Source organism: Lutra lutra, chromosome 1 (genome assembly GCF_902655055.1).
Source record: "Lutra lutra chromosome 1, mLutLut1.2, whole genome shotgun sequence".
Classification (NCBI taxonomy): Eukaryota; Metazoa; Chordata; class Mammalia; order Carnivora; family Mustelidae; genus Lutra; species Lutra lutra.
Window position 1 is genome coordinate 201,882,497 of NC_062278.1, and position 26,724 is coordinate 201,909,220.

Here is a 26,724-nt window from a genome sequence, read left to right on the forward strand (position 1 = left end):
ATTTGGGAATATCCCGACTCCCCCAGCTGGAATTGCAAACCCACAGCTGGAAATGGGGCTGAGGGGGAAGGCCTGCAGAGACCCTATGCCCACCGGCTGTAGCATCCAGCTCTGGGACTCCAGAGCCCCATCGATCATGAGATCGTGAGATCATGCTCCTCTCATATGCTCATTTTAAGTGATGCTTTGGAATATCCAGAACCAAATCCCAGCAGGCTGGGATCCGCTGCCCAGCCTGACAAGAGGATCCACATGGGGGGTTAGGCACACAGAGGCTGACACCAGACAGCATGGGTTCAAATCCCAGCTCTGGCATTTATGAGTGATTTTGGACAAATCACTGAACCTCTGCTTTTTCAGCTGTAAATTGGCCTGAAACAAGTATCATTGGGAACGTACACTTGGTTAATTCCATGAATACACAGAACAGTGCCCGTAGAAGCTGCCAGTGTCCTGGGATGGGGAGCTGGGTGCAGGGGGCACTCCAGGCACTCCACTGGCTTGGGGTTGGGCAGCTGCCAAGAACAGGGTGGGGTGGGGCCGAGTTGATGGAGGCCCCCTCGTAGCCTCCAGGTCTGCCGTGACCCCAGCCCTCTGAGAGGCAGTATCTCGGGTGGCCTCCCGGCCACCCTCCTTCCCAAAAAGCAGCCAGCCCGGGTTAGACAGAGCCTCTCTTTAATGAAAATCATGGGGACTTTGTCACAGTGGGTCAGCTTGACCAGGGAGGTGCGACATGGGAAGCAGGTCAGATGCTGTCCTCCGCTGCCATGGTCCTAGGAAAGGACAGGTGTGCTGGCAGGGGACGGGGTCAGAAGATGTCAGGGACGATATAGTCCGTGTAAACGCCGTCGATCAGCCCTGCCCCGTTGTTGTGGACGAACCAGCAGGTCACCTCAGCCCCATGCCGGGGGTCCTTGCTGTAGTCTTTTTGCAAGCCCCTGAGGAGATACAAAAAGCTGGGGTTGTCTTTTGGAAGCAGCAGGGCTGCACCCTCACCCCCGGAAGCCCATCCACCTGAGACACCTGGAGCCCCAACCGATGATGGGGGTGCCGAGGGCAGAGGTACTTCGAGAGCAGTCCGCTTACCTGGTGACCGTCAGCTGGTGGCTCTTTACCACCATGGTGGCATCTGTCTTTGTGGGGTCGGAGCCTGGGTGGGGGTCAGACACTTTATAATCCAAGGGGTGGAAGAATTGTCCTGGAAAGGCACATTGGAGCAGCAGTTACCACAGAGGCCCTCGTATGCAGTGGGTGCGCACTGGAGGGTCAGAGAGCTGCCGCAATGTTTTTCCTTGAGGGCGGGACTATGTCTCATATGTTTTGGCATTGAAAGCCACCTTTCGTTCACCTGTTCTGCGAATTGGACCTCTCCCTGTTCGCCCCCAGGCCCACTGAAGCTTTGGTTTCCCCTTGTGTTTGATCACAGGCTTTCTGAGGGGCAAGACCTTCGCCGGGACGAGCCCTCTTTGGAGCTCTGAGCCTCAACGGCCAAGGTGCAGGAGGACCTGCCCTGGTGCTCAGCCGCAAGTCTGACCCATGGCAAGCCCACAGGCTGCCGTCACGCACCCCCAGCTCTGCCTGCCGGGCCGGTCATACCCAGCAGCCCGTGGGTCCGTGCCGACATCCGGTGACTATCCAGCACGTAGAAGCCCAGGAAGTCCTGGTGGACGGCACTCCCCTTCCACACCCGGTGCAGGACGACCTCAAAAGTGCCCCCATCTTCCACAGACACCACGAGGTTCCTCCTCCTGTTGATGGTCACTACCACCCTGCAGGGCCGGGCAGCCATGAGGGCAGGTGCAGGTAGATGGCACCCCTCTCCATTCAGCTGCCCTCATCCTCCTGGATCCAGCTTTCGAGAGCTCCCTTACCCCCTCACTCCCCGATGGAGGGGTGTTACCTGCTACAATCTCTTTCTCACATGCTGCTATGGGTGGGGGGGGGGCAGGGCTTATAGTGTGCTAGGCCCTGTGCCAAGCCCTCCACACAAGCTGCATCATTCATTTCTCACTCAGATCCTGTGAGGCTCAGAGAGGGTAAGGAATTTGCCCAGGGTCACACAGCTGGTAAGCAGTAAAGCCGGGACTTGGGCTCCAGCCTGTCTAATATCAAAGTCTGTGTTCTTTGCCTGCCACTCGTCGTCTGTGTCCTCCACACTGGACTCTGCCCACTTCCTCCTATAGCTCTGCTGCTGAGCGTCAGCTCTAGCACTTGGCAGAGTTGGGTGGATGAATGAGTGGAAGAAAGAACAAGCACGACCCAAGGCATGTTAAGACAGGTGCTGAAAGAGAAGCCCAGTGAACTCTGGAGTTTAGCAGAGAAGAGACAGGTGGGTTTCAGGGAATAGGTGGCCTTTGTGCTGGGCCCAGGAGGTGAGTTGGCTTGGTTTGGTGGTGATGCGAACGGACTGCAGGACAAGAGCGCCATGGAAGCCTAGGCATGCAGGCAGCTGGGCCTGGAGCACAGGTCCGGAAATGGAGGGAAATGGACGGGATTGTCCATAGGGTCCCACATGTCTGCCCAGCCCACACGGAGGTCACGTGGTTGTCATTCACTGACTTGACTCAGGGGACAAGGGCCTGGCAAGCTCAGGCACCTAAGCTGGCTCTGGGGCTTCCTGCCTTATCCCTCCCCACCCCTACTCTGGCCCCCCTACCCAGGCCCTGGCCCCAGCCTGGTTACTCGTGTTGCCGCAGTGAAGCCTGGTCCCTCCAGGAGAACACGGGTCCACCTGAGCCAGGATTCAGCGTAATGTTGTGAGGAGTCACTTCCAGCTGAAAGCCAGTCGCAGGGTTCACAATCCCCAGCCGTCCGAAGTAGGTGCCCTCTTGCTGCCCCGGGCTGCTGGCCTTGTTGCCAATGAGCTGCCCATTCACTGAGAAGCCTGCAGTGGGATGAGGCGCCATCCAGGTCAGGGAGGGCCCAGCTCTCGCTAGACACCTGCCACCCTGACTTTGCTCATGCCACGCCTCCCTCCTGGGAGATACCCACACTCCACCTGTGCCACACTGGCTTCGAGGGTCTCACCTCCCAAGGGGTTAGTGGAGGCCACACAGCACCTCTCCCCGCCCCTCTCCTCCCACCACACTAACTACCTGATACTTAGTCCTTGCTTCTGGGAAATGCTGGAGATCCTGCCTCCCTGAGGACAGAACTTGTGTCTGTCCTTCCTCTGTGGCCCTAATCCCTGACTCAGGAGCAGGTCCCAGAGGCCACCTATGACCTGAGCAGTCCCAAAGCTCCCTCCTTGTCCTCACAACCCCAACACAGCATGTTCTGAAACTGTCATCTGAGAATTTGTTCACCTGTCTCTCTTCACTAAGCTGCACAAGAACAAGGACTTTGGCTGAGCCCCTCCTGCACCTGTAGGCCATAGGAAGTGCTCAGCAAACCCTTGCAGATGCCCTGACCAGAGGGAGGGAGAGAGAGTAGCCCCACAGATGGACAGGGAGTCATTCCCACCGCCTGAGCTCTGCTAGGGGATGTGCTCTGAGGCTCCAGCCGGGAGGTAGGACAGGATCACTATGTAACTTGCAGAACTAGGTACAAAATGCGAGGGGCTCCTTGTTCAAAAAAATATTAAGAATTTCAAGACAGCTAGAGCAGAGTATTAAATTGTGTGTGGGCCCTCCTAAGCATAGGGTCCTATATGCCTGCGTGGGTTACACGTCCATGAAGCAGGTGTCATCGAGGGCTCAGGCAGGCAGATGCGAGAGAAGGAGGCAGGTTGGATTGAGCCCAGCCAGAGGACTGTGGGACACAATCTGTGGGATGTGGAGGCCACAGCCTGTCTTGTTCGCGGCTGCACACTGAAGGTGGAGGTGTCCGGGTGCCACCCTGTCTGACAGAGGGAGTGATGTTCCCCATACCTGTGTCTGGGTCCTGCACCAGGCTGAGGACCACACCAGGCTCCTCGTTGATATTGAAGCACAGAGTATCCTCTTTCTGAGGCACGTGGATGAGGAAGTGAGGATCAGTGTCCACTGGGGGCATAGCATGGAGTCCGTTAGATTGGGCATTGGGCAGGTGGGCTGGGGCCCGCTGGGAGAGCAAGACAGGGGTGTCCCTCAGACCCTCCCCAGGACTCACCTCCAGTCACTTGATCTGGCAACTGCTGAAAGTTGGAACTGGATCGAGTTGGGGAAGGCTGCAAAGCCGACAGCACGAACGCTGGGGAGTGAATGGCATTTAGGAGGACGGTACCCTGCTTTCCTGGGGCTGCTGGCTCCTCTTCCCAGGCCCCGCCACCCAGGCAGCAGGCTTGAAGCCACAGAGCGGGAGTAGCCTCTGAGTCCCTGATGCCTCCAGGTGTGCTGACCCCCAGTCTGTCTCCTTCCATGGGGACCTAGTGGGGCCAGTGGCACAAGAGGTCACCAGGCCCAGTCAGGGGGCCATTCTGAGGGACCCAGTGAAAGCAGTGAGGAAACCTTCAGCTGTCTGTCATTTCCTCCTCAGGCAAGTAGTGGCACACAGCCGGAGGAACTGCACGTGGGGAGGAGAGAGGTAGAGACGTATGTCGGCGGGATGCGGTCACTTACTCTTTCTGTGTCCCAGCATCTCTGTAGAGGGCAACGACAGAGGACGGCATCACCCTCACCACCCCACCTGAGAGGCACACACCTCGTTCACCAAGGTCAGTCTGGGCCCAGAGGCCAATCAGTCCTCAGCCAACCCTCCTCCCCTGGGCACCCTGCCCCCCATCCGGGCCCCCTTGGCAGACACAGGCTCACAGAGGCCCGGATGGAAGCTGCGCAAGGGCTCCCCAGGCACAAAGGGGCAGCCGCTAGTTTGTGGTGAAGGGGAGAGGGGATGCGGGGCAGGGAGCCCGCGCCTGGGGGCTGGAGCACGAGCTGCTGGGCCGGCCACCGGAAACCCCTTCTGAAAACCAACATGTTTTGAAACTCACCCAACGGCAGAGAATCTGGAAAGAAGAAAAGGGGAAGAGAATTAAAGCCCAGGAGGTTTTCGACCCTCAGAAGCCTCAGCGCTCCCTGTGGCAGAGCACATACCCTCGGAGGGCTTGTCAATGATGGGCTCCAGGCCGTCCTCATCGCTCATGCCCCTGATGGTCATGGAGGTCAGCGGGGTCACGAACTGGTAAGCCAGCGACATCTGCAGGGCCTTGGCTGTCACGTCGGCCTTCTCCTTCCCCTCTAACTTCATCCTGAGAGACACACAGACCGGCTCCAAGCCCCGCAGCCTGGACAACAGCAGACTCGCGCTGCCTGGCCCTTTTTTGCTCATTTGTTCACTCATTCACTCATTCAGCAAACATGTGTGGGGCACCTGCAGGGCGCCTGTCCCATGGCTGCCTCCAAGGGCCTCATGATTTAAAGCCCTCACACCAGGAAAACCTGGAGATGTGGCAGGGCTGGGGGACATCCCTCAGAAAGGCACAGGGAATGGAACTGCTGTGTGATTCTGGGCGAGTGGTCTAGCTCCTCTGGACCTCAGCGTGCTCATCTGTGAAATGGAGACAACGAGGAAACTGGCCTGCAGGTTGTGGGGATGACCCGAGCGTGTGTGGACACCATGGCCCCACGGAGAGGGCAGCTTCCCCCCTGCCCGGCCGTGCAGCTGGGGCAAACCGTGTCCCACCCACACTGTTGACTAACCGGTTGGTGTTAACCTGGTGAGCAAAGCCAAAGGCTGGTCCTTCTGACCTGCTCCCAGCCTCAGAGGCCCAGGAGCGTGCCTTCTCTGTTCACCCCCACTGGTCCAGAGGCCCCGGTGTCCACCCTGCACCGCACGGGTCCTACCGCTTGGCCAGCAGCTCCTGGATGGTGAGGTAGGCCCAGAGGCGTTCGACGTGGTTCTCCAGCATGTGGCCGCGCTCCTGGAGCAGTCTCTTCATCTCCTCCTCATCCACCAGGCAAGTCGTCTTGAACTCTTGGCCCTCCTGAGGGTCGCGATGGGGTGGGGGCGCTGAGCACCGTGGAGGAGCACAGCCACTGGCCGGCGCCGCTCCAGGCTTCCAGGGGCCCCACTGTGCCCGGTCTCTGTGCTCTGTACCCCGCACCCGCCTGGCCTGAGACTGCTCTCTTCCCCCTCGTTCGGCCCTTGATCCCACAAACGTTTGCTGAGCATTTTCAGAGCCGGGCGAGCTGGCCTTGGCTCTGGGGATCCCAGGGAAGGGAGGGGCAGGCCCTGCCCTCCTCAAGTCACTCTCTCTAGGGCTGCCATCAAGCAGCTAGCTATTTCCACCACATTCCACTCCTCCTAAGGCCCACCACGCCCCCGCACACAAATGCTCCTCTCTTCCAAGCCGCGGTAGCTGGGATTCCCTCACTGAGGTTATCCCGTGCACCGGGCCCCACGCAAACAGTGCGGGGATTCTTTCGTTCTTTCCACCCAACTCTCCAGGAGAGTATTCCCCTGCACTACAGAGAGGGAAACTGAGGCCTGGAGAGCTGGACCTGTTCGCTCAAAGTCACCCAGCTGGTGAGAGTGGAGCCAGGATGCAGCTCAGCTTTTGTGACTCAGAGTCCTGATTCTGAATCCTCGACCACACAGTGAGGTGTGAATCCACACCCCGCGGTCAGGGTCTGGGCCTCACGCGTCTGTAAGACAACCTCCGCCCCCCCCACCGGTGGTGTGTGTGCGCACACACGTGCGCGCGCGCGCACACACACACACACAGGCACACACGGCACTGTGGCACAAAGCTGGGTGCACAGGAAGTGTTCAGGAAAAGGCTGGCCTCTTGCTCTCTCATGCCTGGGGGGAAATGATGTAAGGAGTAACAAACAGGTGATGATTAGGTCAAGGCACTACACCTAATCAAGGCCATTTTGGTTCCATTGCAGCCCATCCCCGGGCTGCTTGCATGTGGGAATGTTCAGGCCTTGGGGAGAAGGGGGTGGTGTGGTGCCTGGGGTAAGGGGAATGGGGTGGAGAACAGGTGTGGATTTGGAACCTCTGGGTGCTGCCTGACCTCTCCCTAGTCCGTAGCCCACCGTTTACCCCATGGGCCAGCACGTCAGCCTTGAAACTGCCCAGTTTGTTGTCAGCAATGCGTCCCGCCACCATGATCTCCGAGCCTTCGTAGTACTGTTTATGGCGGTGCTGGGTCACGGCTGAGACTGTGTCCTGGGGGTAAAGCAGCTCCACGTCCACCAGGAGGGGGTTGGCTACCTGGTCGTAGAAACCCTGCGGGCGGAGTTGGGGCACAACCTCAGAGCTGATGGGCCACCCTGGGCACCCCATGGGGAAACCCACTCACTGGGTGGGGTGTTGGGATCCCTGTTCTGCAGACAGAACTGCAGGCTCATAGGAGTTTAAGGAACCAGTTTCAGGTCCTATAGCTGACTCAAACTGCATTCTAGAGCTTTATCTGCTCCTCTGGGTGGTTGGGCAAAAGGCTCCCAAGGCCGGGCTCCCCGTGGCCTGCCGTTGGTGCTACATTGTGGGGCGAAGCGGGAGGGAGGAGACCTGCAGCTGCTGGGTGGCATCATGGTCCTCATGAATTCTCTGGGCCCGTCCGTTGTTCTCCATGGACATGACCTCCAGGAAGTTGAAGTCCAAGTTGTGGCCAAAGCCTAAGTTGTAGAGCGGGAACTTGCCCCGAATGGCGTTGCGGACGTTCTTGAGGATTTGGGAATGGTCCGTCACCCCTGCAGCCACACACCCAGGCGGGGCCGGGATACGGACTCACAAGCACGTAGGGCACAAGGGGCCTTTGGGGCACACTCAAACCTATCTCAGACCCCCACCTCTCTCCTGTCCCCACCAGCATCTTGAGGCAATGTCTTCCACAGGCTCAGTGGGTGACTACGATAGCTCCTGATGGCCCCTCGGGAACATGCCCATCTATATGGATCCATTATAAGCAGACAGGATTACTGCTCTAACCCCCCCCAACCCCCGCAGAAGGCCCTGCCACCCTTCCCACCCTTGTTCTACCTAGTCTGCACGTGCCTGATGTTCTCAGGCAGACCCTGCCATTGTATATACTTGTATTTTGTTTTTGTTTTTGTTTTGCTCAAGCTGCTCGCTCTGCCAGACCTTCCTTCCTGCTTCCCTTCTCCTCCTTCCAGCCTGAGCTCACAGGTCACCTCCTCCAGGCAGCCTCACTGGGACCCTGCCTGGGCCACATGTCCCTGATCCTATAGCCTCCTGACACCATGTTCTTTCAAGACCCTCAACAGAACAGCTGCTCCTGGGTCTGCCACCCCAGTGGATCCTGTGCTCCTTGAGGACAGAGGAGAATCCTGTTCTCTCAGTATCTCTTCTTGGTCCCTAGTCCCATGCTTGGCACACCATCGGTGCTGAATACATAGTTCGTTAAACTCAACCTGGGAATCCTGCCTGTTGTCCTGGGATCTGCTTAACCCTGTGTCATACAGGTACTTCCCCCAATTGCCCAGCTCAGCAGAGAAATATGCCTTGTAAGTCCTGCAGACTTCATGGGCTGAACTCTGTCTTAAGATCAGGGCTTGACTTCTCCTGGAGCCATTCTTCACCCCCTACAACATCTCCAGTAGTGGGATTTCCAAGCACAGCTTGAACGCCTTCCATAACAAAGAGATCACTGCCTCCCAACACGGGCCTTGAGGTGCTTACCCTCTGTGGGCTCGCCATCTGTCAGCATGATGAGGACTGAGGCATGGTTGCTGAGTTCGGGGAGGCTCCCGTGAGCTTGGTTTAAGATCTCGATTCCCCGGAGTAAACCTCCATTCAGGTTTGTGGCTGCAAAGGAAGGAAAGCAGGCCAATGTATGCCCTCATTCCAAGGGGACAGAGGGGACACCAGAGTGACTCAAGACCCCTGCACTCACCCCCAGCCAAGTAGAAGCGCCGCACGAATTCTTGAGCTGCTCGCAGATTGGCGGGGGAAGCCGGCACCAGTGAGCCCTTCCATGATTGCACTTCAGACCCAAAGAGGACCAGGTCGAAATAGTCCCCTGGCCGCATGTCCCCCAGGATTTTAAGGAGCGCTTCCTTGGTCTGTAATGACAGGACGGTTGGTGGAGGGACATGGCTCCATGAGAGTATCCCCTGTCAATTCCAGGTATGCATTTGAGAGATCCACAGGGCAGAGGTACACAGTGGACAAATGGGAAGGGACGGGCAGGACAGCCAGGTGGTGCCAGGAGAGGTCTGTCCTCCGGGGGTGGATGAGCGGACAGAGAAGACAAGGGGATTCCGTGTGGAGAGAAGAAACGACCGGGAGCTCGAAGGGGGCAGAGTCAAGAAAGAATTTCTAAAACTCTGCCAGTGGAGCTGTGGCTCTCAGAGCACTGTGGGCAGTGGGTTGTCCCTGCTGCCAGACACCTCCCTGGGGACAGCCATGATTGCCCTGGCATGTTAAATGTACCCTCCCATCACTAGACCCACAAGCCCATGGGCATCCCGCTGTACTGCTGAGGAGCAGGGGCTCCTCCCGTCATGGTGGTACAATGAGGACATGGCTGATGCCTGAGCCCCTGACTGCTGGGATTTCTTGTCATATCACCCCGTCTCTGACCAGGAGCAGAAATCCCCAGCCCAGGTTCTGGCAACAGCACCAGCATGGGCTGAGTGCTGGGGCTGGAGAAGCTGCTGCTGGGGGAACTGCTTCAAGCCACCGTTTACCTGTTTCAGTTTCTGGCCTTCCATGGAGGTGCTGATGTCGATCACAAAAACCACGTTCTTCTTCAGGTTCGTCAGGTTTTGGGGAGCAAAGAAGTGGGCAAAATGGTTGTTGGCAACCTGGAACACGAGGGGACAAGTGAAGCTCTTGTCACAAGCACCCCCGCCTGGTCTCTGAGTCTTGGGCCGGAAGCTTCAGGCTCACCAGGAGGTCACACAGTTGGTCTCGATTGACATCGTAGGTCACCTTGAAGTCCCCATTCAGCATGGACGTGGAGCACGTGGGGCAGGACTGCTGCTGACCCACAGTAGGGCGGAAGAGGACGTGACCCTGGAATGGTGGAGGGCGTGCGGCATTACTAATTCCTGATTCGTGGGGCTGCGATCTGGATGCTCGCAGAGACACCATAAAGGGCGTGCATGCCCATGTGCATGTGTGTGCGTGTGCGTGCGTGTGTGTGTTGCGTGGGCATAGAAATAGTCTGGCGGGCCCTTTCCCCCTGCTGAGAGCACACGCCTATAAGGTAGTAGGAGAGAAGACCTGTTTCTTTGAGTATATGCTTCTGAATCATTGGGCTTTTCGACAAGTGTCGCCACTTTGGGCACAAAATAATAGCAGTATGAGAACAAGAGACATCCGTCAACCCAAAACTGTGGAGTGAAAAAGCAAGTCTATGACACTGTGCTGGAAAACAGAGTCCCCATCCCCCACCACCTCCTTCTGGTGGACAAAGAGCAGAGGCTGGGAGGAAGGACCCAGGGAGGAAGCTGGAAGCTAAGGTCTGGTTTGACTTGGTGTCAGTGCTCAGGGAATGGTTTTTACTCAATAATTTTTTTTTCTCTCTTTCTTTTTTAAAAAAGATTTTATTTATTTATTTAACAGAGAGAGAGAGAGAGAGCACAAGCATGGGGAGCAGCAGGCAGAGGGAGGGGGAGAAGCAGGCTCCCATTGACAAGGAGGCCAAAAGAGGGCTTGACCCCAGGACACTGGGATCATGTCCTGAGCCAAAGGCAGACATTTAACTGACTGAGCCACTCAATACTTTTCTAGACTTATAACTTTCTAATTTTTCTTTAAATGCTTTTTAATTTTTACTTTTCATTTATTTGCTTGTTATAAAACTAAGATATACTCATCAAAAACCCCCTCCAAAACTTGGAAAGGATGGTTAGGAAGGCACCAACCCACCCCCTGGTCCCCTACTAAAAGCAAGCATGTTTGCTAACACTCTAGGTGTCCTACTTTGTTTAAAAAAGAACCCCTCCCAAACTGCAAGAAACATTTCCTTCATATAAGTTATGATGGAGTCACTACCAAAGGGAGGTGGGAACTGGAAGATTCGTTCCTGGCTCCATTTGAGGGCAAATTAGGAAGCAGGGCACCAGCTGGGTATCACCCACCCATAAGCCACACTCTGCCAGGACCTGGGAAAGGGGCAAGCAGGGACTTTAGGAGTTTCTGCAAATGGGAGGTTTGTGACAAGTGGTTAAGTGGCGAGGTAGACCAAAGGACTTCCCAAGCTGAGGTCTGTTTCCTAGAGCCCTGGAGCTTACGATCCTAACTGTGACAGCATCTGAGATTCCTTCGTGTGCCCTATATTTCCCTGAATGCTTTCGCATAGGTGTGACACAGCAAAGAGGAAACTGAGGCTCAAGCAAGTCAGCAGCTCACCCCAGACCATGCAAACCAGCGTGGGCGTGTCCCCAGCCTTGGCATGCAGGCTTTTGTTAAGTTGCTCTGAGAACAAGAGCTACGAGTTCCCTGGTACACCAACCACAAAACGCCTACGTCCCTCACTAGGGACAGGGCAGGACTAGTCCTCACTAGGACTAGAGCAGCCTGCGGCCCCTGCCTGGTTCCCAGACTAAGCCTGGCTAAGAAGTCCCAAGGGCCCACCACCCCTCCCAGCCATCCCACACACCTGTTTCCCTGAGAAGGATTTCTTGATGAGTTGGCTTTCTAGGTCCTTGGGGAGGAAGGAGGCCTGAGCATCCAGCTTGCTGATCCCCTGAGGCTCAAAGATGTCCACGTCGATCTGCGTCATTGAAGTCCCCAGGCTCCATTGAGGCCACCATCAAGACTCAGTCAAGAGCCAACCTGTGTCCTGGCTACCCACTGCGTGTGGTACCCACTTAGCCCTTAGCACAGGGCCTGGCATGTCATAGGCACTCCAAAAATAGAGGCCAAATGAAGGTGTGTGTGCCTGGGTCCCTCAACTCGGCCGCTACTGAGCTGCCAGCAACAATCACAACCCCTTCGGCTCCCCAGGGCTTTCTGGTCTACCAACTCCCGGGACGTTCAATATGTCTCATGATCCTTGTGGCACCTCTGGGACATGCAGGAAGCCCCATTTAACAGATGAGCGAACCAAGGCTCAGAGAGGAAGAGGAGGTTGGTAGCTCCCTGCCCACAAAGAGCCCACTAGAACCTACCCAAGGAAGTCAGTCCCCTTCCTGCGTGCTCAGTCCTGGGATGGCATATGGTGTGCCCTGAGCCAGGACTCGGAGCCATGGTGAGAGAGAGGAAGGAACCCTGCTCCCAAGACGGCTCCCCTGTAAACGGTCACCTGTAGTCTACCTCGAAATGATGCACCAGCTGCTTGGGTTTGACTTTGATGACAATTTCATACTGCTTGAGTTTCCTCTTCAGCACCTCCTCGTAGGTCAGCCGAAACGTGGCCTTGCTCTGGGGCCCAATGTTGAGGTGGATGGTGAATTGCTCCATTGTTCTCCCTGAGGCCCTGGACATATGGCCATCGGCCACAACAGAGAGACAAATGGTGAGTGACACGTGGGTCCTTGCCACCTAAAGCGTGGCCCTCAGAATCAATTTCTCTTACACTCATGCTACTCCCGGTTTTCCTAGCCCTTCACCCTTGTCTTAGCTGGGTGGTCAGGGTCAAGGTCAGGGCCCAAGGACAGGGACCCCTTCTCCCAGAGGCTGGTCTGGGAGGTAGTCATGTCGGCACCAGCCCTGTCTGGTGCACCTGTACTGGCATTTGAGTTCAGGCAGTTTGCTCACTTCCAATCAGCCTGGGGATGTTCCCCAGCCAAGGCCACCTTACAGCCCTCAGGTCCATCCTTGCTGGGGAGGATGGCACCAGAACTCACCTGACAAGGCCGGCATTCTCTCCGGAGACAGCAGCTTTCCGGTATTGCTTCCATGCGGACACTTTGTCCTTTATGTCCCCGATGAATGCGTTTCCATCTGATGTGCTACAGGGAGGAAGAAGCCCTCAGGGGAAGTGCCCCTGGCCCCAACCACTCAGGTCCTTCATATCGGAGGTGCTCCCAACCCAGCCCTGGAGAAGGCCCTGTCCTGGTGAGCGCTTGTGGGAGGCACCCTCTGCCACCTCTCGAGGTTTCCATGGCAGTGAGAGGGGCAGCCATGGCCACAGGATTCAACAGGAGATCTTGGGTGCAGGCCTTTGCTGCTTGGGCCCTATGCTGAAAACATATTGTCAGAGCCCCCACTTTTTTCTCCAAGATAAGAGCCCAGAACAGACACAAGTGGCTTGCCCATCCTCTCTGTGCCGGAGCTGGACTATGGTCTTTCCGGAAAGAAGGAGGAGGTCGGCACTGTCCAGCCACCGGAGCCATGGCTTGGGGCTGGGGCTGGTGAATGGACAGCTCTGGGTGTGGGAGTCAGGCAGGGCACGCACATGGCAAAGTCACTGATGAAGGCCGTCTTGGGGATTTCCACTTCGAAGGCCACTTCCCTGGCTTCATCGGCATTGTTGACCACTTGGCTGGTGATGACATAGTGGGCAAAGCGAGAGGTGACTTTGCAGTTGACTTTCAAACTCCGGATGGTCACGCCATCGACGGCCTAAAGTGGAAGTGAGGGGGCTGTGGCTGGGAACGGGGAGGGGGGGGCCTCTGAACCATGGGGGACTCCCGTGTTGTATGGGGGCTCAGCACCCAGCTCAGAGGCCAGGTGCCCAAAGAACAGACCGGACCTCCCAGGAAGACCCACTCTATCCTCTGCCGGAGACCCTGCAGTGAGGCGTGCAAGCCCCCATTTCTGGGAAATGGAGTCCCTCTGCCCAGAGCGCTGATAGGAGGGCACCCCCTGCAGGATGGGGAGCAAACAGGCTGCAATATGGCCCCCCCACAGACCCCTTTGCAGCGAATCTCACTCACTGTGTCCACAGTCTGTCGCTTCTGTAAAACAAAACCGGGACAAGGGTAAGTGGGAACATGTAGGGGACCACAGCTTATCTGCTAAGGAGTGGGAATGGGACACAGTCTGGGTCCTCTACCCCTCTGCCTCACCTCCCCCTCACTGCTTGGACATTACCTCTCCAGGCAGTGGCGGTCAAGGTGGCTGCGGGTGGCCCCGGGCCCTGGGGTGAGGGTCTTGTGTCCCTCCTGGGCCCATTCTGGCCTGTTTCTGGCCTGAGGGGTTTACCCACATACCTTGCTGACTTTGGGCCTGCCTGTGGGTGAACCCTGAGTGGGCATGGCCTGCAGGACGAGGAGGGAGGCCAGGTACACGCACAGTAGCACCCGCAGCCCCATGGTGCCGTCCATGGTCTCGAGGCTCCTGCTGCCTCGTCCCTTCGCTCAGACCGTTAATCAATAAAGTGCTGGATAAACATGGATTAAACATTAGACAAGGTGAAGGCAAATATCACAATCAGGGGGATCAAAATTTAGCAGTAAAATCGTTCTCCTTGGTGGGGGATTCCCGGCTGCGTAAACTCCTGACCAGCCTCAGATGGAGCCCCTTTGGACGGAGCCGCTCTCTGCCGGCAGGAATGGCGAAGCCCCGGATGGCCCATCTAAAGCCTGGGTCTGGCACAGGCAACACCAGGGACATGGTGACATGCATCAAGAAGCCACAGTTCAAAGTGGACTTCTGAAGTTCATTAGGTGTTACTTTCAAAATTCTTCAAGCATCAGCAACCTTTTCACAGTCACGGTCTGGCTGGGGCGGCAGATGGTGGAGTTTACCAAGTGTCCGCCCACGCCCATGGCTCTAGCCGTGCCAGCCCTTGGGCTGGTTCTGCCAGAGGCCGTCTGGCCAGTCCCGGAGATGCGTAATGGGCAACCCGTGCTTTAGGACAATTTCTTCATCCCTCTGGACCTTCGCATCTGGATTTGGAAAGAATAGAAATGAGCCTCATTGCTCCTCCTCCTGGGCAGGGACGGGGAGGCAAAGAGGAATACTGTGTTTTCGTAATGGAGGGCTAAGTATGTGCTATGCATTGATCTAAGCCCTTTGCTGTCTCATTTTATCCTCGTGGTGTCCCTGGGATATTGGTCTCACAGCAGGTGACAGGATAGGTCTTCAAAACGAGATCTTTCAGACTCCAAAGCCCAAGCCTATCGTGTAATGACAGAAAAGCCCTCTGCATTATTAGCAAGAAAGGAGACACCGAGTTGAAAACCCCAGGGACCTCTTTTGGACTTTCAGTTTCTTAAGTTTTCTGCCTGAGCCCTCCTTGTCTGCCATGAGCCACAGCACACAGGGCAGATATGGCCCTGGTCAATCCACTCCGTGGCCCTGGTTGGGATGTGCTGGCTGCCATGACCCTGATGGGGTGAGGGGGCCCCAGAGGCCACTTTGATCTCTGTTTGCTTGTCTCGGACTTTGTCTCTCAGAACAGCTTCTGGGAAAAAGTTTATCATTCCCAGGCCAGAATGACCTTCTGGTCTGTTTTCTGGCCTTCTTGGAAGATGAGATGGATCTACATGGAATTGCCTTTGAGGTTCTGTTGATTTCCTGCATGGGTATCAACGGAGTCCTTGGTGGGCTGGGCATGGTGCCAGGCGCCAGGACACAGTGATGAGCACGAGTACCTTGTTGTGTTCAGTGAGCTGGTGCATTGGAAAAAAGAGCCAGAGGACTCAAAGGAAGCTCAGTGAGGGTCAGGGGTGTCAGAATCTAAGGACAGCACGAAGGAGCTGTAGTAATCTGGAAGAGGCAGAGCTCACTCCAACAGGGGTTGGTTAGGGGAAGGTTCCTAGAGGAGGAGCCTGGGAAATGGAGCAGCCCTTGGACAGGGAGAGGAAGAAGGACAGGGAGAGAAAATGGGTGGGTAGGTGTGAAGCATACTTTGGGAAGGAGCGGTTGTCTGCATCCTGAAAGCTGGACCTGATGAAGAGAGTGGCGAAGGAGGCTCGGAATTGGTTTGGGGTCAGCTTGGCACAGAGGTCTGAAAGGGGCCCATCTTTGGTGGAAAACATTAAATATCTTTTGAGCAGGGGTGTGGGAAGATCAAGATTGGACTGTTGGGAGATGGGCAGCACGAAACTTGGTCCATAGAAGGTTCAAGAACTACATTTGTGTGGCTTGTGGGGAGGAGAGAGGGTATGGGGAGAGCTGGTAGTGACTAGTGCCTGACCAGCTTCTCGACGTCTTCTGTGTCCTACCTCAGATACTGCTCCCAACTGCCCTCATGAGATGGATACCGTTACTGCTCCCATGTCACAGAAGACGAGGAGAGGCTGCTCCCCCTGTGGATGAGGAAGGTGGTGGATGGGTGGACAGAAAACTGGTGCAGTTTGGAAGATCGCACCTGAGGGCCTGAGAGGGGGGCTGTGCTGCTGGTGCAAACGAATGGCACTCAGGACAGAGGACAGCTCAGACCGGCTCAGAGCTCCTCCCATACAGAGAAATGCTGGCTTGATTTGCTCAGAGCCTCTCCATCTGATACAGCCAAACTGAACTCATGACTTTCTCTCCCCGTCTTGCACTCCACCACCAAGCCTGGTCTTCTCTTGTTGTCCACCCCAGTGAAGACCACCACCATCCATCCAGGCATCCATACCAGAAAGGTGGGTGGCATTCTAAGTGGCTTATGCTCCTAGATTCCCTGCCCCTCACCCCTCCCTAAATATCTTCCTAATCCATTCACTTCTCTCCAAATCCCTAGTCGCGAGTCTAAGCCATCCTCATCTCTCACCTACATGGCTGCTCCCCCTACCTCCACCCTCCTCCATCATTAAAAAAGGTTGATCCAGGGGGCGCCTGGGTGGCTCAGTGGGTTAAGCCACTGCCTTCGGCTCGGGTCATGATCTCAGGGTCCTGGGATCGAGTCCCACATCGGGCTCTCTGCTCGACAGGGAGCCTGCTTCCCTCTCTCTCTCTCTCTCTCTGCCTGCCTCTCTGCCTACTTGTGATCTCTCTCTGTCAAATAAATAAATAAAATCTTTAAAAAAAAAAAAGGTTGATCCACTTGAGACCTTTCCCTGTCTTACACATTTCCAGGTCCTGAGTGGTCTGGCTCCTGCTGACCCCCCATCTCACTCAGCCATGCCTGTCCCCCTTGGGTCTCAACTTCAGCCACACAGACTTTTTTCCGATCTGTATAGGCAGGTGCTCTTTCATTCATTCATTTGTCAGGCCCCCTTAGTCATCCATTCACACCTGCTGTGTGCCAGGACCATGTCAGCTGCTGGGGTTGGGGTCTTGAAGTAGACAGGGCTGGCCCAGTGCTGAGTTCACCCTGAACCGCAGAGATGAAGTCACAAAATAAGTCCATTGAGCCTTACCATATGGTGCTCCCTTCACCTGAAAAAAGTTTTTCTGCAAACTTCAGTTCAAGGAATGGTTGCTCGGGACAACCTCCCCTGGATGCCCAGGCTGGGGCTGGTGACCTTTCAGCATGACACTGATCTCAGTTGGCAAGGTTAACACATTAGCATTCTTCACTGATTAATCATCACCTCTCTCTTCAACTGTAAGCCCTACGGGGAAAGGACTTTGTCTTATTCAGTTTGTGCCTCCAGGGGAGGGCACTAGCATTGTACTATGCAGGCTCACACTAAATGATAGGTTTAGAAGAGCAAGTTGCAGGAGGTAAAAAGCAGGGAGCAAAGTACCAAACCTTGGAGAAACTCAAACCTGAGGGAATCATGAGAAGTCAAAAGAAGAGGAGTAGACAGGAGGAGCAGGAGAACCAGAATTAAGTTGTAGAAACCAAGAAAGGAGAGGACTCACCAGAGGGGCAAGGGCTACCGAGGGGAAAAGGGATGGATGGAGACTAAAAATGCATCTAGGGAATCTGAGTCATTTTCCAGGAAGCTCTCTTGATGGCATGTGGGGCCAAGTAACTACAGGGGTTTTAGGAGTAGCGAGCCATAAGCGTTCTAGAATGTTGTTTTGAGTGTTGACCAATGAAAGACAAAATTGCAACCTGCAAAACAAAATATGTGTGTTTATTTGGGGTGTTAGGGATTGCAATCTGGGAGACACAGGTTCCACCAAAACAAAAAACAAGCTCTGGAGAGACAAAGGAATTGAAAGTTTTTAATGAAGAAAGAGGCCATTTACATCAGTTGTTTTGAACAGAATGTGATCATTGCTGGTATAGCTTTAGTTGTACTAATCTATATGTGATTGATTGTCAGGGCTAGTGTTAGGCAGAAAGTCCATTTATGTCCCTTTTGCCATGTAGCTGATGCCTTGGCTTTTAGCTGAGTTCAGCAAAAATTCTGAGAATTTGAGACAGAAAACATGAATAAGCTCCATTTCCTCAACCACCTCAATGTCCTCCTGGCTCCATTTTAAAGAACCCTGTTAGCAATGCTGACTGCAATTTATTCTCTCTGAGAATAAATTGCATGAGTTTCTTAACTTCCCAGAGACTCAGTTTCCTTAACTGTAAAATGAGGATGACAATAGTACCAGCTTCACAGGGTTGATGTAAGGATTAAAGAAACTGATGTAGGGGCGCCTGGGTGGCTCAGTGGGTTAAAACCTCTGCCTTCGGCTCAGGTCATGCCCCACATCGGGCTCTCTGCTCGGCAGGGAGCCTGCTTCCCCCTCTTTCTCTCTACCTGCCTCTCTGCCTACTTGTGATCTCTGTCAAATAAGTAAATAAAATCTTTTTTTTAAAAAAAGAAAGAAACTAATGTACTTGTCTCTAAGAGGGGAATGGGGATTAACTGGGAAAAAACATGTATTAACTTTCTGGGGGCAATAGTATTATTAAAAAAGAAACAACAAGCCCCAGATGGAGACATATCCCCCCTCACCCAGCCCCCCAACAGCAAACCAAGACTTAATTACAGTTTCAACCAACCCAAGAATGTGACCTTCTAACAGTCAATCTGAAATTTCCTGATCAGCACTAGTGAGATAATCTGTACAATTAAAAATGCTGCCATTCTTTTCCCCACAAAAAAAGAAGATGCCCTGGCCTGAAACTTTTAGTAATAACTAAAAGTTATTTATTCTCTCTTTCTCTCTTTTTTTCAGTAATAATTTCCTTGCCTTGCTTTCCTTCCAGTAAAAACTTTCCATTTTGAACAACTCCTTAGAGTATCTCTCTACTTGCTAGCCAGGATGCTGCTGGATTCATGAATCCCTTAATAATGTCGATTAGATCTTCAAATTTACTTGGTTGAATATCTGTTCTTTAACATTTCCATTCTCAACAGGGGCGATATTGCCCCCAACTGGGCAAAAATTGGTTCTTGGATGTAGACAAATCTTGTATTTCAAAGGGATGGATTTCAGATCCTTGAGAAAGATGCATCTGGTTCCTGGGAGATACACACCTATCTATCTAGTAGGGACATTGGAAGGATTTACAATTGTGAGGTCTTTTAGGTAAATGCTTTAGGAGAGGGAAGGGAAATGTCATTTGGATCAAACGATGAACTCATTTGGGAGCTTTGAGTTTTCACACACGGGTCTTTTGAGAGTCCTCCTATGGACACTGCCTTAATACCTTAAGCTGTTAAAAATCAAGCAAGAATTCAGTCAAGTCATAGTGCAGGGGGTTGGACGGTTATGAGAGTACTCTGCATTTCTTAATGCACAAGCTGAAGCTTTTAGGGGTGAAGTGTAGTGGTATGCGGATTGCTAGATGCATACGTTAACCATTGTGTGATAAAGCCAATATAACACATGTTACTTGTAGACTCTAGTCTGTCATCCCTCGATTAGAATGGGAGCCTCAGGAGGAGAGGGACTTTGTCGGTCTGGCACATGGTAGGAGGTTAATAAAGTTATTTGTAAAATGTAAAATTTGTAAAATGACGAATATTTCCAAAGCGCTGAGATCAAGTACGTGCTCAATACATGGAAGCTTCCACTATTCCATTGTTCCCGGCAACCCGGAAGTTCTCAACGGTGGAACTGAGGCAGAAGGTGCGCGCCCTAAGTCCAGCGGAGTCGCTCTGGCCCCCCTGAGCCCAAGCTCTATGGCGGGTCCTCCTGGATGGCGGAACCACTCTGGCCGCGCAGCGCTTCGGCTCTGTGGTGGATGCTTCCGGTCCGTGGGAGCATGCGCGGAGTGCGCTAGCCGGGATCGCTATGGCAGCAGCGTCGCTGTGGGCCCAGCCTCAGAGCTCGCGTCTGGGCCAGACAGTCTCAGCAGCTGCCAGCACCGCGGCCTCTTGGGCATGAGCGGGGTCTCCCGCCGCGGCCCGCGACCCTGGCCGCCGCTGCCGCCGCATCCCAGCTTTGGGCGGGCGCCGGGAACATGCCCCTGGCCGCCTACTGCTACCTTCGGGTCGTGGGCAGGGGCAGCTACGGGGAGGTGACGCTCGTGAGGCACCGGCGGGACGGCAGGCAGGTCGGCGGGGTTGGGGCCCGGCAGGGGGTGGAGGGCAGGTAGCGATATGCTGAGGCCGCCGTCCAAAGGCTGGGCTGCGGGTGGTCTGGAGGGGACTCACCTCGGATGTCACTTCAGGGAAACTGTCCCATGCCACCAAGACTAGGCCAGGCCTTACCGTAATACGCGCCCCTAACTCCCTGTAGTTTTCCTTGGTATTAATTGTTACCCTTGATCTACACATCTTCTCGGCTCTTGACAACTCTGTCAGGTCATCCATTTCCACAATCTAACGCAGCGCCTGGCAGGTATTACTCTTTGGATGAAGGGCCGCGTACATCCGACCCGGAGACTACGGGACCCACTTAAAACCCATCACCTTCCCGCCAGACCTTTCACTGTCCCCATTTCTGCGAGTAGCACCACCAGCCGTCCAGTTACCCAAACCGGACACACCCAAGGGTCATTCTTGATACACACCACTGCCCCCATTCATCTGTCCACTAAGCCAGCAGGCCTCTTCTCTCTCCACTGGTATCACTGCAGTCCAGGACATCATCATCTTCAGCTGAGCTGGGGCGGTGGCCTCCACGGATCCTCCCTGCCGCCTGGCTCGCTCTTCAATCCATCACTTTCATTGTCATCTCAGTGATCCTTCTAAAACTTACAGCTAATGTTGTCACTCCTGTCTTTAAAGCCCTTTATCCCATGACCCTCAGGATGATGAGCCAGTTCTTTAAAACGGTTTTTGAGTAGGGTGACCATATAATGTATCGCACCAACTGGGGCAGTTTTGAAACTGAAAGGAGGTGCTATTAATAATTACACCAGGACAGTGGCAGCGCCCCAGATAAGCTGAAAAGAGATGTCCCAAGTATAAGGCCCGCTAGCCTATTCTGCCTGATGTCAGGTGCTGGTAGCTCTGCCTAGAGCACAAGCTCAGGTATAAGAGATTTATTCAACAGCAGTAAGGGGATGAGATGGGAGTGTCCATGAATTTTTGAGTGGAGGATGGAATATTGATGGTAGTAAGAGTCCCTCACACTTGAGCAGTAGTTTATATTTTACAAAACACATTTATATATATATGCTTTTGATTAACGGATTGCATAGACTGTTCATTGGTCGTGAGCAATGTAATTAGGTGTTAGGGGATATTGACTTTTTTTTTTAGATTTTATTTATTATTTATTTGACACAGAGAGTTGTATGTTAACATGGACTCATTTTTTAGCCATTAATGAAATGGTAAAATGCAGGTGGAAAGTATAATAAATTCTTTGTGATCCTCCAGCCTGTTGTAAGTCTAATCTGTCGAAAATATCAGTAAATTATAATTTGCAAATCTTTACAAATTACAAATCTTACAAAAGACTTACACACCCTTTCCCCAGTTTTGTGCTTTGTGAATAACAAAATGAATAGGCTATCTGACAGGCTCCAGGAGGGTGGTTTTGAGGACAGTCAGGAGAACCCTTAAATATTCTGAACATATAAAACTGTATGCTTATTTGCACATTGTAAAATCACGTGTTTTCACTGTAGTATGTCATCAAAAAGCTGAACCTCCGAAATGCCTCCAGCCGAGAGCGACGAGCCGCTGAACAGGAAGCTCAGCTCTTGTCTCAGTTGAAGCACCCTAATATTGTCACCTACAAGGAGTCGTGGGAGGGAGGTGACGGTCTGCTGTACATCGTCATGGGCTTTTGCGAAGGAGGTGATCTGTACCGAAAGCTCAAAGAACAGAAGGGGCAGCTTCTGCCTGAGAGTCAGGTGGTGGAATGGTTTGTTCAGATCGCCATGGCTCTGCAGGTACTGTCCAGACACAGCATTCCACTTGCTCCAGGGTGACAGGGGGATGGCAAGTGGATTTTAGGAAAATCCTTCCCCAAAGCTTATGTGAAAAAAATGTATTTTTAAAAAAACCCATTTATGAAGTGGACCTAGGCCCTCTCGCTATAGCATTAGAGTGTTTCTGAATGAATGATGTCTATATTGAAGTAGATTCGGATTTCAGTTTGCAAGGGATGCCAGTTCTCTGTTCATTTATTTATACCAAAATCAATTCTAAGGGTCCTGAGTTGACAAAGCAAAAAATGACCATGTCTGTTATCAACTGGTCAGCTGTGTCTTACTGGAAGGTGGTTGGGCTAATTAACATGCTTGAACTGTGGGGATATGGGCTTTAACTCCACTGTGGCAGAGTGAGTGGAAATACAAAACATGTCTGTGTTTGAATATACACATATTCAAATGTGAGACTGTTTGTGGAATACCACTCTGGAACTGGGCAGACTTGTCCAGAATGGATTGACCTTGTGCAAATTTTAAGATATGCTGTCTGACTGTTGGTGGGAATGCAAGCTGGTGCAGCCACTCTGGAAAACAGGGTGGAGGTTCCTCAAAAATTTGAAAACAGAGCTACCCTATGACCCAGCAATTGCACTACTGAGTATTTACTCTAAAGATACAAAGTAGTGATCTGAAGGGGCGTGTGCACCCGAATGTTTATAGCAGCAATGTCTACAATAGTCAAACTATGGAAGGAACCTAGATGTCCATCAACAGATGAATGGATAAAGAAGATGTGATGTATATATATATATAATGGAATACTATGCAGCCATCAAAAGAAACGAAATCTTGCCATTTACAATGATGTGGATGGAACTAGAGGGTATTATGCTGAGCGAAACAAGTCAATCAGAGAAAGAATTATCATATGATCTCTCTGATATGAGGAATTTGAGAGGCAGGGTGGGGGTTGTGGGGGCAGGGAAGGAAAAAAGAAAACAAGATGGGATTGGGAGGGAGACAAACCATAAGAGAGTATTAATCTCACAAAACAAACTGGGGGTTGCTGGGGATGGGGGGGATAGGGATAGGGTGGCTGGGTTATGGACACTGGGGAGGGTATGTGCTGTGGTGAGTGCTGTGAACTGTGTAAGCCTGACAATTCACAGACCTGTACTCCTGGGGCAAATAATACATTATATGTTAATAAAAATAATTTCAAAAAATATATGCTGACTAAATAAAAGTGATCTTGTTATAGTTGGAAATATTATTAAGCTCCAGATTTCATGAATCTGAGGGGACTGTGCATGTGACTCTGTACAAGTTGTCTTCCTCCCTTCAGGGGGAGTTTGTAAGTGTAATTTTTAACTGGATCCATTTAATGCTAAATGGTGAAATTGTCAAGGTACCAAGCAACAGTTGTGAAGGATACTGGTGCAAATTAATGCATGGAACTAAATTTCTTGCTTTGGAAAGTTGTAAATCCCACTTTTTATTTAGAGATGATAGAACAGTAGTGTTTTGATATTTAGATGACTGAGATGCTTTCACTTGTGCAATTGTTGATGTTGTGTAAGAAGTCAAGAATAAGTAAGTAGAGAAGTGTTTTTATGTTTAATGAAGTTTTATTTCTCTCCTCAGTATTTACATGAAAAACACATCCTTCACCGAGATCTGAAAACTCAAAATGTCTTCCTAACAAGAACAAACATCATCAAAGTGGGTGACCTAGGAATTGCTCGAGTGTTAGAGAACCACTGTGACATGGCTAGCACCCTCATTGGCACACCCTACTACATGAGCCCCGAATTGTTTTCAAACAAACCTTACAACTATAAGGTAGGATTGAATTGCATATGCCAGCTCACCCTGTCTCTAGGACAGTATAACTTCAGAACCCATCAGATAGAAAGTCAGAGGGATTCTCTTTGATTTGGCTTAAGAAAAATGTTTTCTGTTTTTTGGTTTTTCTTGCGATTATTTATTTATTTGAGAGAGCGTGTGTGAGAGCGAGAACCAGCATGGGGAGAGGGAGAAGCAGGCTCCAGCTGAGCAGGGAGCCTGATGTGGGCCTCAGTCCCAGGACTCTGGGATCATGACCTGAGCTGAAGGCAGATGTTAACTGCCTGAGCCACCCAGGTGCCCTGAAAATGTTTTTTGTTTTTTTTGTTTTCAGAGGAAAAATGGCATAGGCATTCTGACGTTTGATTATTTCCTATTTTTCTTTTCTAGTCTGATGTTTGGGCACTGGGATGCTGTGTTTATGAAATGGCCACCCTGAAGCATGCTTTCAATGCAAAAGACATGAATTCTTTAGTTTATCGGATTATTGAAGGAAAGGTAAAGACTATTCTGAAATTAATTGTTTTTAATATTTTAAGCAAGGTTAATTTAATGCAGCTTTGTAAGTAGCTCTTGGCAAAAATGAGTCATCCTTGATGTCAGGTAGATAGGTAAGAATGTAAGCTCCTTCCATGGGGAAGGTTGAACTAGAAAGAGAAGGGATTGATCGTATTTCAATATTAATTTGTAAAGGTGGCTTAATGGTTCTGAAAAATTGGCTTTTTGAAAACCATCACCTTTTAACCACAGGATGTTCAGGTGCCCTGAGAGGATATTGGTAGCTTCCCCTGAGCCACTGTGGTTAAATGAGCCCCATCTAAAAGGAGTCCGCTCTGGGCAAAGTACCCATTCCATTCCCAGCTTGCTCAGTACCTGGTGATTGGAAGACACTTTGCAATGATGTAAAATAATAATAATGATGATGATGATGATGATGATGATAAGTCTACTCTTTGAGGGTGATGCTCCTTTGATAATCACAATTACAAGTAGCCCGTTAAGAGCTGCACAAAGCAATGTGCATGGTAGAGACACCAGAGCAACCACGTGTATATGTTACTTCCATGAGGCTAGCTGTCCTCTGCAGTGTTAGGCATCCACATGCCATTAAATTTCAAAGCTGTAAACTACATACTGATTTTAATATGCCAAGACTCATTTTCTTAATTTCAAAATATTGAAAAACACAAAAAAAGTAAAATGTACCCATAATTCTACTACTTAAGACTCAAACAAGAAAGGAGTAAATTCCCCTCTTTTTAAAATTCTTTTCTCCCCTCTGGAGATCGCCATTGCTAGGAATTTCATGCGTATCCTTCCTAGCGTTTTCCTGTCTGTATATATATATCATTCTGGGTGTATATATGCACATATACACACAGGTGCTTTTAAAGAGTAACTGAGATGGAATCAGGCAGTACATATTAGTATACAGCTTGATTTTTTTGCTTAATATACGTGGGACATCTTTGTAGTTTGCTAGCTGTCATATTTTTTAAGAAGCTGCCTAGCATTTTATTAGAAGGCTGTACCATGGGCTATGCTATAGGTAGACATTTAAGTTGTTCACGGTCGTTTACTACTGCAAGAACAAGGCTGCAGTGAATATCCTGGTACATAAGTCTTTAGGAACTCGTGGTCTTATTTCTGAAGGAGACAGTCCTCAAATGGGACTGCTGGTTTGAAGGATCTGCTTTTACAGTCTCACAACTTGCTGCTATGACCAGGACATTAGCAAGATTGCTGTATGCTGGCCCTTTTCTGGTTCTGTGTATGATGACTTTAAAGAGATATTGGGAAACGTCTACTTTTTCCTTATACTTTGCTTCACAAGACCAGAGTCGTAATTGTGATATTATTTCTCTTTGTAGCTGCCACCAATGCCAAAAGATTATAGCCCAGAGCTGGCAGAACTGATAAGAACAATGCTGAGCAAAAGGCCTGAAGAAAGACCCTCCGTGAGGAGCATCCTGAGGCAGCCTTACATAAAGCGCCAGATCTCTCTGTTTCTGGAGGCCACAAAGGCGTAAGATGCTTCCTTGCAAATAGATGGCTAAATAGTTGAATAAAAGAAGGTAGCTTCTAATTATACATTTATAAAACAATTTTTTTAAATTATAAGAAGTAAAAAAAAAGAAGGTAGCTTCTATAATTCTCATATGAGAATTTATGGTGAAGTTTTATTTATTTATTTATTCTGAGAGAGAGAGAGAGAAGGGAGGAGGGGCAGAGGAAGAGGGAGAGAAAACCTGAAGCAGCCTCCATACCCAGTGCAGACCCCGACATGGGGCTCGATCTCATGACCCTGAAGTCATGACCTGAGCTGGAATCAAGAGTCAGATGCTTAACCATTTGAGCCACCCAGGCTCCCCCATGGTGAGTTTTTTTAAAACATGAAGGAAAGGGGCACCTGGGTGGCTCAGTGGGTTAAAGCCTCTGCCTTCAGCTCAGGTCATGATCTCAGGGTCCTGGGATCGAGCCCCACATGAAGGAAAATTGCATTAGGGCATGTTTGAAGTTTATGTAATTGGTAAAATCAGGAATCTAGAAAACCAGCTAGAGAATCACTTTAACATTCCTCAGAGGGTTCCAAGACACATTAAGTATGATTGTTTCAAAAGGATATATGTTTTAGAAAGCACATGAAAATGAATTATCTAGGAAGCCTGTTACATGTTATGTACTATGTGAGAGTCACATTTAAAAATCAAGTGCTCAAATTTCTGAGAGCTTCCCTAAGTTTCCTTCTTCACTCATAGTTCTCAAGAGAAAAGTTTATTTCTTTGACTTGCAGGGGTTACCTTCACTAAACAGCTCTTCCATGATCTAAGAGTGACGCAGTCTCTGCCTTGTGATATGTTAGATTTAAGAGTAATACTAGACAGGCTGCAGGGGATAAAGATAAATCATCTTTTTATTTACACTGTCTATAGTTTGCACCAAACAGACCTTTGGCCTCCTACAGCCTCGGTCTCATGCTCCTCTTAAATTCTCCAGAGGGTAAG

The 26,724-nt window shown here is 51.4% G+C and overlaps 2 protein-coding genes across 4 annotated transcripts in view; one reads left to right on the top strand and one right to left on the bottom strand.

The window, feature by feature from the left end:
* Positions 1-658: 658 nt before the first annotated feature.
* On the bottom strand, positions 659-14,139 carry ITIH1 (inter-alpha-trypsin inhibitor heavy chain 1). Its single transcript, XM_047692040.1, has 22 exons — positions 13,989-14,139; positions 13,713-13,733; positions 13,232-13,398; positions 12,681-12,785; positions 12,148-12,310; positions 11,492-11,605; positions 9,775-9,900; positions 9,573-9,689; positions 8,777-8,945; positions 8,563-8,688; positions 7,432-7,613; positions 6,964-7,149; positions 5,760-5,899; positions 5,010-5,164; positions 4,907-4,921; positions 4,539-4,559; positions 4,090-4,170; positions 3,870-3,983; positions 2,683-2,884; positions 1,597-1,769; positions 1,087-1,198; positions 659-938 (listed from the first exon to the last, which is right to left on the bottom strand). The coding sequence occupies exons 1-22, from the start codon at positions 14,100-14,102 to the stop codon at positions 809-811; spliced, it is 2,733 nt and encodes a 910-aa protein (XP_047547996.1). The 5' UTR covers positions 14,103-14,139; the 3' UTR covers positions 659-808.
* A 5,668-nt stretch (positions 14,140-19,807) lies between these two features.
* The window catches only part of NEK4 (NIMA related kinase 4), a 38,283-nt gene continuing 31,366 nt past the window's right edge, over positions 19,808-26,724 (top strand). For 2 of the 3 annotated variants that reach the window (XM_047692257.1, XM_047692265.1), the window contains exons 1-5: positions 19,808-20,101; positions 21,626-21,892; positions 23,519-23,716; positions 24,110-24,217; positions 25,591-25,745. In XM_047692257.1, the coding sequence (XP_047548213.1) occupies positions 20,009-20,101; positions 21,626-21,892; positions 23,519-23,716; positions 24,110-24,217; positions 25,591-25,745 (821 nt within the window). In that variant the 5' untranslated portion in view covers positions 19,808-20,008. The remainder of the gene's footprint in view (positions 20,102-21,625; positions 21,893-23,518; positions 23,717-24,109; positions 24,218-25,590; positions 25,746-26,724) is intronic. The other variant, XM_047692275.1, reaches the window with a different exon arrangement.

Bases quoted from the DNA above. Each gene is read 5' to 3' on its own strand.
- ITIH1 (XM_047692040.1), bottom strand. From the start codon at position 14,102: ATGGACGGCACCATGGGGCTGCGGGTGCTACTGTGCGTGTACCTGGCC. The intron at 13,399-13,712 runs GTGAGTGAGATT...CTTCCACTTTAG, and splicing joins AGCGACAGACTGTGGACACA to GCCGTCGATGGCGTGACCAT. The intron at 3,984-4,089 runs GTGAGTCCTGGG...CTATGCCCCCAG, and splicing joins GCCAGATCAAGTGACTGGAG to TGGACACTGATCCTCACTTC.